We start from the raw sequence: 12,365 nt of genomic DNA on the forward strand, positions 1-12,365 counted from the left end.
AGTAATAGGTATTTGTATAAGGTGTTTGCTTATTAATACAGCACAAAATTCACTCTTTTTGTATGTCAAGCCTTACGATGAGGACGCTAAGTGGGTTTTTACAGATTACATAGATGCTATAGACAAGATAATCCCACACAGTACTACGGCTCATGTCTTGTGACAATCTAGGAGTTCTTTTATTTGTGACATGCGAGAGATTTACAACAATATATGCAGGATATCAGAGGTCTGGCAAATTACTGAGACGAGGTAGACAGATGACAATTGTAATATGGAAGATATTTAGTGTTCCTTTCATCGCTACTCTAGAGGACTGTATGGATGCAAAAGGGACATATTGAGATTTGGCCTACCGAGATATCCCGCATTGAACAATGTGTTATAGTACTGTTGGGTTGGATATTGTCTGGATATATATGTTACTAAATATGTGTTGAAGTTGGATAGGTTATGATTTCCAGTACTTATTCTAATGTTGATTTGGACTCTTACATTTTCTTCTGTTTGCCTTTTCTAGATACATATATGTCAGCATCCAAAGTGTAGATTGTTATTGAAAGAAGTAGACTTTTTTTGGAAATATGAAAATACTCATTGCGCACAATTGGAATTGCGCTGAATTATTCTAGATAAAATATGAGGTTGGTTTATATGAGTCATTTTAGGTATTATCAGTGGTTATATACTTTGAGTTTTTATTTATTCTCTTTTTTTTTTCTTTAGTGGTTGGGTTGCTTTTTTGGCTAAGATGTACGTAATATCAGGAGCAAGGCAAAATAGTGATAACATTTCTCTTTCATGGGATATTTTTGTCTTACTAAAATTAATTTGTCACTTCTGTCTTTTAATAAAAGATGTTTTATTATATGGGATCACAAGGTGTTTGTTTCTCAACTCTGTATTTATGTCTTAAGTAGATATTAGGGTGTTGAAGTACTTTTTAAATTTTTTTGTTTACCTGAGTGATTATAATAAATATTTAATTTTACAATATGGTTTGAAAATAGTGATTATGGGGCACAGGATGCATTTGGATAATGTTTTTAATTAGTTTTTATCACAGGTGGTTTAAATACTAAAACTTATAGCAACAATTTTTGAATAAGTGGACATATGGAACATGTTTTCTAATACTATTTCTCTATGTTGATATTTAATCAGCCTTGCGGAAGTCCTGTAATGGGATGAAACATGTGTCTGCTGAAGTCTTCAATCACTGGCTGAAAATATGCAAAATACGCATAGCCTGAAATCTTCAATCATTATTTGAAATTGTGTATAATATATCAGTTTGCTCTCATTATTTGAAATCATGCAATTATTGAAGTTACAAAGAATATGAGTGTGAACCTTTGTAAAGAGTATTCCTTTTTTAATTGATTTAGTAAAAAAAGGAAAAAAATGATTTACACCCTGATGGCTAAGAATTTATAGTTCTTACCTATCTTTTCATGACATTTGTTTGTTCAATTGAATTATGTATATGGTTATACTAAATACCAGCCTAACAACTGTATAACAATTAGTGCTCAGTGTGCTCCACTATTACATCGTTGTGATAAAGGAGCTCTACGGCACCTAACAGAGCCCGGCCCAACATGGCGTAAAAGCGCGCGCTCACGCCACCTCCTCTCCCGCCAGCCTCGGTGCTACTGTTCAAGTTGGCAGGAGATGGGTAATCTACTGCCAGCGTCCACGGCAGTCTGTTTTCTCCACGTTTAGGTCAGAAGAGTTAGTAGGGCAGGTGGCAGCGCATTGTGTATTATCTTTTTTTCTCGGAGTGCACATTCAGTGCTTCTGAAACATTTCAGATGAAGAGCGCTGAATGCCAAAGTTATCCATGTGTAAACCGATTGGGAACAGGGCGCGCGGCGGCTGTATGTGCTTCTCGCACATGCGAATCCGGTACAACACGGGTACTGCAGTAGACGCTTCCCTTAGAGACAGCGCACAACAGCACTGGTGCAGCACAAAAGAGGACTGCACACATTCACAGAGACATCTGGAACTGCACTGGGCATCAGGATGCAGAGACACACATATCTGGCCCTGCATAGTGCATCAGGACGCAGAAATGCACATTTGGCACTGCACGGGGCATAATAAAACACAGAAACGCACGTGCACTGCACCAAACACCAAGACGCAGAAACACACACCTTGGGTTGCAGGGGGCACCCGGACATAGAAACCAATGTCTGGTACGGCATGAGGAATCAGAACGCAGACACACACACATTTGGTAGTGCACCAGGCATCAGGACACAGAAACACACACATAAGACACTGCGTGGGGAATCAAGACACAGAAACACATACAGGTGGCACTCCACGGGGCTTCAGGACACAGAAACACACATCTGGCACTGCACAAGGCATCAGGATGAAGAACCGCACATCTGGCACAGACCATCAAGACACACAACTTCACATCTGGCTTTGCGTGGGGCATCAGAATGCAGAACCACACCTGGCACTGCCTGTGGCACCCAACACAGAAACACACATCTAGTACTGAACTGGTTGTCAGGACAGAAAAACGTTCCGCAAGGGCCTTGGGAATGCATACAAACACACAAACCATCTACTGGTTAGTTCACAGATATTAGTGCTCGTTGGACCAACAAACACGAAAATCTGATTACGCACGGAGCACCAGGACAATATTGACACACACCAACACACATCAGTGAGCTTCAGGTCTGCGTGCATCCACACACATCTGGTACTGCACAGCCTGCAAGTAAAGACACACACTGAACTGGCACTGCATAGCTCTATACACACAAATCTGGTATTGCACCGGGCATCTTGAAAACACAAACACATATGGCACTCGATGTGGAATGTCACATGCAACAGCAAAGGACATCAGAGCAGAATGGATCTGCAAACATGTACATAAATCTGGTACAGCATGTGGCGTGAGCGACACACACACACACGGTACTGCGGGTGGCATCGGTACTGCATGCGTCCATATACAAACACACAATATGGTGCTGCACAAAGTATCAGGACTGCATGCATCCACATAGAAACACACAGATGTGGTACTACACAAAGCAGCAGGGCTGCATGCATCTGCACAGAAAAACACAATGTGGTACTGCACAAAACATCAGGACTGCATGCACCCACATACAAACACAAAGATGTGGTAGTGCACAAAGTATCAGGACTGCATGAATCCACATACAAACACACAGATGTGGTACTGCACAGAGCATCAACAATGCAAGTATCCACATGCAAACACACAGATGTGATACTGCACAAGGCATCATGGCTGCATGCATGCAAATAAAAATCACAGATGTACTGCGCAAAGCATGGACTGCAAGCATCCACATACAAACACACAGATGTGATACTGCACAAAGCCTTAGAACTGCAGGCATCCACACAGAAGCACACACTGTTGTACTGCACAAAGCATGAGCAATGCATGCATCAACATACAAACACACATATTTGGTACTGTAGAAAACATCAGGACTGCGCGCATCCAAATAGAAACACAGAATGTGGTACTGCACAAAGTATCAGCACTGTATGCATGGGCATACAAACACACAGATGTGGTATTGCAGATAACATCAGGACTGCAAGCATCCAAATTCCAACAAACAGATGTGACACTGCACAGATAATCAGGGCTGCATGCATCCACATACAAACACGCAGATGTACTGCACAAAGCAGGAGCAAAGCATGCATTCTCATACCAACACACAGATGTGATAATGCATAAAGCATCAGGACTGCATGCATTTACACAAAAATACACAATGCGGTACTGTGCAAAGCATAGGGACTGCCTGCATCTTCATAGAATCACACAATGTGGTACTACACAAAGCATCCTGACTGCAAGTGCCTTCCCAGAGACATATCTGGTTCTGCAAGATGCGTTACATACACATCTTGTGCTGCACAGGGCACCAGAACTGCAAACATTTCTACCCTGACACACGCACAAACATGCGTGAAGCGGCCCACAAGCTTCCTTGTGCGTGTGGCATCATGAGTCCCTTCAGAGTGATTCATGGAAAAGAAAGTATTCAAATACCAACAAATAGTTGTGATTCTGCACAAAGCATCATGACTGCATGCATCCACATAGGAACACACAGTTGGGGCACTGCACAAAGGATCTGGACTGCATGTATCCACATACAAACGCACAGATGTGACACAAAGCATCAGGATTGCAAGCATCCACATACAAGCACATAGATGTGATACTGCACAAAGCATTAGGACTACAGGCATCCACACAGAAGCACACACTGTGGTACTGCACAAAGCATCAGCAATGCATGCATCAACATATAGACACACATATTTGGTACTGCACAAAACATTAGGACTGCATGCATCCTCATACCAACACACCGCTGTGGTGCTACGCAAAGCATCAAGACTGCATATACCCCAGAGAAACACACAATGAGGTACTGCATAAACCATTAGGATCCCATGCATCCACATACAAACATACCAATGTGGTACTGCACAAAGCATTAGGATTGCATGCATTCAAATACAAACACACATATGTGGTACTGCACAAAGCATCAGGGCAGCATGCATCCACATAGAAACACACAGATGTGGTGCTGCACAAAACATTAGGACTGCACGCATCTGCATAGAAACACACAGATGTGATGCTGCACAAAGGATCAGGGGACTACATGCATCCATATAGAAACACAAAATGTGGTACATAACAAAGCATCTGTACTGCATTCTTCCATATACATACACACAGATGTGACACTGCACAAAGCATCAGGACTGTATGCATCCACATAGAATCACACAATGTGGTACTGAGCAAAGCACCAGCAAAGCATGCATCCACAAACCAACACACACATTTGGTACTGTGCAAAGCATCAGGAATGCATGCATTCAAATACCAACAAATAGTTGTGATGCTGCACAGGGCATCATGACTGCATGCATCCACATAGGAACATACAAATAGGACAATGCACAAGGGATCTGGACTGCATGTATCCACATACAAACACACAGATGTGACACAAAGCATCAGGATTGCATGCATCCACACACAAACACACAGAGGAGATACTGCACAAAACAGCAGGACTGCGTGCATCCGCACAGAAACACACACTGGGGTACTACACAAAGCATCAGGACTGCATCCATCAACATACACACATACAGATGTGGTACTGCACGAAGCATTAGGACTGCATGCACCCCATAGATACACACAGATGTGATACTGTACAAAGCATTAGGACTGCATGCATCCGCCCAGAAACACACACTGTGGGACTGCGCAAAGCATCAGGACGGCATGTATCAACATAGGAACACACAGTTGGGGCACTGCACAAAGGATCTGGACTGCATGTATCCACATACAAACACACTGATGTGACACAAAGCATCAGGATTGCAAGCATCCACATACAAGTAAACAGATGTGATACTGCACACAGTACTAGGGCTGCAGGCATCCACACAGAAGCACACACTATGGTACTGCACAACGCCTCAGCAATTCATGCATCAACATACAAACACACAGATTTGGTACTGCACAAAGCATTAGGACTGCATGCATCCTCATACCAACACACAGCTGTGATGCTGCACAAAGGATTAAGACTGCATGTGCCCCATAGAAGCACACAATGCAGTACTGCATAAACCATCAGGACTGCATGCATCCACATACAAACATACAGGTGTGATACCGCACAAAACGTCAGGACTTCATGCGTCCACATACAAACACACAGATGTGATTCCACACAAAGCATCAGGACTTCATGCAGCTGCATAGCAACACACAGTGGTGTACTGCTCAAAGCATCAGGACTGCATGTACCTGCAGAGAAACACACAGTGTGGTACTGCACAAAGCATCTGGACTGCATGCATCCATATACAAACATACAATGTGGTACTGCACAAAGTATCAGGACTGCATGCATCCATATACAAACATACAATGTGGGACCACACAAAGCATCAAGACTGCATGCATCCACATGCAAACACACAGATGTGATACCGCACAAAGCGCCAGGACTTCATGCATCTGCATAGAAACACACAGTGTGGTACTGCACAAAGCATCAGGGCTGCATGTATCTGCACAGAAGCATGCAGTGTGGTACTGAACAAAGCATCAGGAGTGCATGCACCTTCATATGAACACACAGATGTGGTACTGCACAAAGTATCATAATTGCATGCATCCACATACCAAAACGCAGATGTGGTACTGCACAAAGCATCAAGACTCCATGCATCCACATACAAACACACAGATATGATACTCCACAAATCATTAGGACTAAAAGCATCGACATACAAACACATAGGTGTCATACTGCACGTCACATCTGGACTGCATGCATTTGCTTTGAAACACACAGATGTGTTGCTGCACAAAGCATCAGGACTGCATGCACCCACATACAAACATACAGTTTGGTACTGCACAAAGCATCAGGAGTGCATGCACCCACATACGAACACACAGATGTGGTACTTCACAAACCATCAAGACTAAAAGCATCCACATACAAACACATAGGTGTCATACCGCACAAAGCATCAAGACTTCATGCATCTGCATAGACACACACAATGTGGTACTGCACAAAGCATCAGGACTGCATGCATCTGCATAGAAACACAGTTTGGTACTACACAAAGCATCAAGAGTGCATGCACCCACATATGAACACATAGATGTGATACTGCACAAAGTATCAGTACTGCATGCATCCTCATACCAATACACAGATGTGGTACTCCACAAAACACCAGAGCTGCATGCATCCACATTCAAACAGACAGAGTTGGTACTGCACGAAGCACCAGGACTGCATGTATCCACACACCAACACAGAGATGTGGTACTTCACAAAGCATCAGGACTTCATGCATCTGCATAGAAACACACAACATGGTACTGCACAAAGCACCAGCAAAGCATGCATCAACATACAAACACACAGAGGTGGTACTGCACAGAGCATCAGGATGGCATGCATCCACATACCAACATACAGATGTGGCAACTGCACAAAGCATCAGTAATGCCTGCATCCACATACCAGCACACAGCTGTGATGCTGCACAAAGCATCAGGACTACATGCATCTGCATAAAACACACCATATCTTACTGCATAAAGCTTCAGAACTGCATCCATCCACATACAAACATACAGATGTGATACAGCACAAAGCATGAGGACTGCATGCATCCACATATTAATATACAGATGTGCTACTGCACAAAGCATCAGCAATGCCTACATTTGCATTCAAACACACAGATGTGATACTGCACAAAGCATCAGGACTGCATGATTTCACATACAAACACACACATGTGGTACTGCACAAACCACCAGGACTGCATGCAACTGCACAGAAACACATACATATGATGCTGCACATAGCAGCAGGACAGCATGCATCCACATGCAAACACACAGATATGATTCTGAACAAAGGATCAGGACCGCATGTATCCACATACAAACACGCAGATGTGGCACAAAGCATCAGGATTCCATACATCCACATACAAACAAACAGATGAGATACTGCACAAAGCATTGGGGCTGCATGCATCCACATACAAACACAAAGATGTGATACTGCACAAAGCATTAGGACTGTATGCAGCCACAACGAAACACACAATGTGGTACTGCACAAAGCATCAGGACTGCATCCATCGAAATACAAACACACAGATACTGTACTGCACAAAACATCAGCAATGCATGCATCAACATACAAACACACAGTTTTGGTACTGCACAAAGCATTAGGACTAAATGCATCCTCATACCAACACACAGCTGTGATGGTGCACAAAGCATCAGGACTGCATGGATCCGGTTAGAAACACACAATGTGGTACTGCATAAACCATACGGATTGCATCCATCCACATACAAACACGCAAATGTGGTACTACATAAAGCATTAGCAATGCATGTTTCAACATACTAACACACAATGTGGTGCTGCACAAAGCATCAGGACTGCATTCATCCACATACCAACACACAGATTTGGTACTGTAGAAAACATCAGGACTGCGCGCATCCAAATAGAAACACAGAATGTGGTACTGCACAAAGCATCAGCACTGCATGCATGGGCATACAAACACACAGATGTGGCATTGCAGATAACATCAGGACTGCATGCATCCAAATTCCAACAAACAGATGTGACACTGCACAGATAATCAGGGCTGCATGTATCCACATACAAACACGCAGACGTACTGCACAAAGCAGGAGCAAAGCATGCATTCTCATACCAACACACAGATGTGATACTGCATAAAGCATCAGGACTGCATGCATTTACACACAAATACACAATGCGGTACTGTGCAAAGCATAGGGACTGCATGCATCTGCATAGAATCACACACTGTGGTACTACACAAAGCATCCTGACTGCAAGTGCCTTCCCAGAGACAGATCTGGTTCTACAAGAGGCATTACATATATACCTTGTGCTGCACAGGGCACCAGAACTGCAAACATCCCTACCCTGACACACGCACAAACACGCGAGAAGCGGCCCGCAAGCTTCCTTGTGCGTGTGGCATCATGAGTCCCTTCAGAGTGATCCATGGAAAAGAAAGTAGCCGAGATGATGTCAGTAGATTTGATTTCATGAACATCCAGCGGAGCAGCAGGCGTGCCTTGGCCCATCGTGCAATCAAGGGGCATGGACCCCCTAGTCACAATTTAGGAGTGGGATTTATGCTTAATGAGGGTCCATGTAGCCTCCAGCGCCCCTGGGCCATGGGGATACGGCACCTGCTGCTCTTTTGAGCGCTGGGCGCCTCGTACGTCACCCGACTCTGGTGGCGCTCTCTAAGTGTCGGTCCGGCTAAAACCCTAGGAAGGCCAGTGACGGCGAGCCTATCTGAAGTGCAGCAGGTGCACTAGCACCGGAGCCGCGGTTGTAAGGAACCCACTGAACCTCACTTTTCGCTGTACTTTACAACCCCACCTGGCGGAATGGGTGTCGTTTTCACTGTTGATATTAGCGTCCGTAACTCTGAACAGCGAGAGGGCGGCGGAAGGACACACTTGCTGCTCTCGCACACAAAACAGGTGCACGGCTGCTCGAGAGGACAAGGCTCCTTTACACAAAATACGAGGGGGGGGGGGGGACAAACTGCCGTCACGTGCACGCACGCACACCACAGTGATGCTGCACCTCCGAGACAACATAGCACCATAACACCTCCGAGCTTCCGCATATCGCCTCGTCAGGGGCGCGGGGCGCTATATGAATACATTTACAAGTCACACGCAAGGGTGCGGGTGTCCTTCACACACATGACCAGCACAATTGCTTTGTAAGTCTCCTCACACGCAGGGAAAACTATAGGACGGCGGCAGTGGCGCGAGCTTCCCTTGACACGACACAGCAGCGCAAGCTCACAGCTGCATCAAAGGCAGCGCAGTGAGCACTCGGGGGTACAGAGAAACCCCGCTCTGGCTGTACATCCGAACGCAGCCTCCAATCAGATGAGCCGTATCGATCTGCATCCGTCTCCTAAACATCTCTAGGATAATGACTTTCCTCCCTTAGGCTGGCACTAACAAAGGATGCCCTTACAGACCACCCCACCCCTTTGCAAACAGACTTTACATAGATCCTACCCCACTGACAGTGCCTAACCAGCTCCGTCCTCGCAGGCTCTGCATTCTCATATTGTGTCGTCCAGCTCCCCCCTCCGCCCCAGCCAGGCTGCACCCACAGGGCCGAGCCCTCGGTACACCCTTGCCACTTTGTACTCACACACTTAAGGTTGCACAGACCCGAACCTTCCGAGTGTACCCGCACGCCAGTCTAGCTGTTCTGACGTGAGGCTCAGGCTGTACTCACGTGTCCCTCTAGATGTAATGACATGCCCCTTGTACTCACACGCCCCTCTCGCTGCACTCCAATGTTCCCTTGTACTCACATGCGCTCCTGGCTGTACTCACAAGCCTCTTGTACTCACACGCTCCCCTGGGTGTACTCGCATGCCCCTTGTACTCACACGCCCCTCTCGCTGCACTCAAATGTCCCCTTGTACTCACATGCGCTCCTGGCTGTACTCGCATGCCCCTTGTACTCACACGCTCCCCTGGCTGTACTCACATGCCCCTTGTACTCACACGATCCCCTGGCTGTACTCACACGCTCCCCTGGTTGTACTCACGTGCACCCCTGCCTGTATTCATATGCCCCTATAGTTGTAATGACATGCTGCTTTGCACTCACACGCCCCTCTCGCTGTACCCAAATGCCCCCTTGTACTCACATGTCCCTCTAGCTGTAGTGACATACCTCTTGTTCTGACATACACCCCTGGCTGTACTCACATGCCCGCTGGATGTACTCTTGCCGCCATGCACTCACAGGTAGATCCCAAGACCCTGGGCACCGACATGACACGCGCGTCTGCCCCTCGCACGCCCCTCGGCCTCGTACTCACATGTCCTTGGCGGGCAGGTTCTTCCCCTCCACGATCCGGATGGTGAGGGAGCTTCGCTTCGCCATGCTCCGGTGGGTTGGCGCAGCCCCGCGGCGCTCCTGGCTGCTGTCTGTGGCGAGCTCGGGGTGTGTGTGTGTCTGTGTGCGCGCTGCCTGTGCCGGTGATTGCTGTCCGCGTGAATGCCTGATGAGACTGTTACTGCTGAGAGGGGCTGCGGGGGGCGCCTTCCCCCGCTTGCTGCACATCAGGGGCTCGCCCTTCAGGTGTGCTCGCTGCGTCTCCTAGTGCTGGGCGCCTGCTCCACCCGTATAAACTGCTTGCTGGGGCGGACTCGGGTCTTTGTTTCTTTGAGCGTGTTAGATCAGCAGGTGTATTTCGTTTTTGCGCGCTTGCTGAGGACTCGGGTGTTAGTTGTGTCCGAGCATTCCCGTGGCCTCCGGTGAGTTGTCTCTCTGAGCACTTGTGTCTTAGAGCTCCTTTCCCCGTTTGCTCTGCCTGTGTGCTTATGTCCTCGGGGGCTTGACTGGTGTTTGTTCTGCCGCCAGGTGTTTGCCGCTGCGCTTTCTTTGCCCGTTAGTTGTTTCAGTGTGCCCTCTGGCTGTGCGTACTTGTTTCTCGCCTCACTAGCATCTCAGGTGATTGGTTTGTCCATGCTTTCAGTGTCTGGGTGTGCTTGTTGCCTCTATGCTCGCGGTCTTCTCAGACCCCTGTTGTTGCTGTGGGTAGACGCCGGCTGTTCCTGGGCTTGCTCTATGTCCAGGTGTTTGTTCTGCCTTATGTCCTCGATGTTCCTGTCCTAGCAGGTGCATGTGTTTTATTGTTGGTCCGTATTCATGCGCTTCACTAGCCCGGTGTTTGCTAGTTACTTCTTAAGTGGCAATGACCATGCGCGTCTGTTATTTCTGTCCACCTTTGCCCCTGGCGCAGAGGGTTGCCTCAATAAAGTGTTTGTTGTATTAATCTGTGTTTGCGCTAGCTGTAGGTGTTTTCTGGTACTATGGTTGCTATACCCACGGGTGAGTGATATTTTGTCCTTGGAGTACCATTAGGTGCTCAGTGTTGTGTGCTTAATCTGGCAACCGGACCTGTGATTGCGCCGCCTGCTGGCGTTGTCACTGCCGTGCTCACAGTGCCTGCAGATAGATGCTTGTATTCTGTCTCATGTTCTATGCCAAGCTGTGTGCATCGAGAATTAGAGTTTTTCTACCCGTAGCTGGAGATGGACCGCCCAGGCTCATTTCCAAGTTGAAAGGCCATCACTGTTGCGCTGTAGTTTCATAACTCCACTCCCTGGTCCAGAGACAGCTCGGCGTCCGGTTTCAGACGTCCGCCTCCCAAGCGGAGGACTTCACCGCCTCGGTTCAAAGTTCCACTACTTCGGGTCTGGCACTCACTGCTGGTCTGGATTCAGATCTCCAACTCCCTGGCTCAGAACCTCGCCGCCTCCCACCAGCACTTCACTCCGCACGGCTAACGGAGCTCGGTCGTGCGCTACCTCCTCTGTTTGAACAGAGCTTTAACAGGTTTAAATCCCCAGAACTCGAGCCCACAGATCTAGACCCCCCCCCGGGCTGGAGGTAGCAGAAAGATAAACCCCAAAGCATCAGCTGCGAGGAGAAAACAAAGCCTAGTCGATCAGTTTGTCCAATCACAGCATAGGGACTCGTGGAGGGTGTGACGAACGCTTCAGCGGGCGCTGCGGTTGGTTGGTCCCTGGATCCGTCAGCGGCATTCACTCGCTCACTTGCTGCTGTCCACAGTCAGGGCTCACAGCGAGCTGGTGGAGCCCTGAGGTGCAGGCATTAAGTATGCACAGGGCAGCTGAGTAGGGG

General features: G+C 47.2%; 1 protein-coding gene across 2 annotated transcripts in view; it reads right to left on the reverse strand.

Annotated features, from left to right (window-relative positions):
* Nucleotides 1-12,157, reverse strand: part of LOC138286443 (ras GTPase-activating protein 4-like) — a 386,898-nt gene extending 374,741 nt beyond the window's left edge. Inside the window, exon 1 of one of the 2 annotated variants that reach the window (XM_069226706.1) lies at nucleotides 10,534-12,157. In XM_069226706.1, the coding sequence (XP_069082807.1) occupies nucleotides 10,534-10,778 (245 nt within the window). In that variant the 5' untranslated portion in view covers nucleotides 10,779-12,157. Of the gene's footprint in view, nucleotides 1-9,712; nucleotides 9,844-10,533 lie in introns of those variants that run through there. The other variant, XM_069226707.1, reaches the window with a different exon arrangement.
* Nucleotides 12,158-12,365: the final 208 nt, after the last annotated feature.

The sequence above is a fragment of the Pleurodeles waltl genome, chromosome 3_2 (assembly GCF_031143425.1).
Source record: "Pleurodeles waltl isolate 20211129_DDA chromosome 3_2, aPleWal1.hap1.20221129, whole genome shotgun sequence".
NCBI lineage: Eukaryota > Metazoa > Chordata > Amphibia > Caudata > Salamandridae > Pleurodeles > Pleurodeles waltl.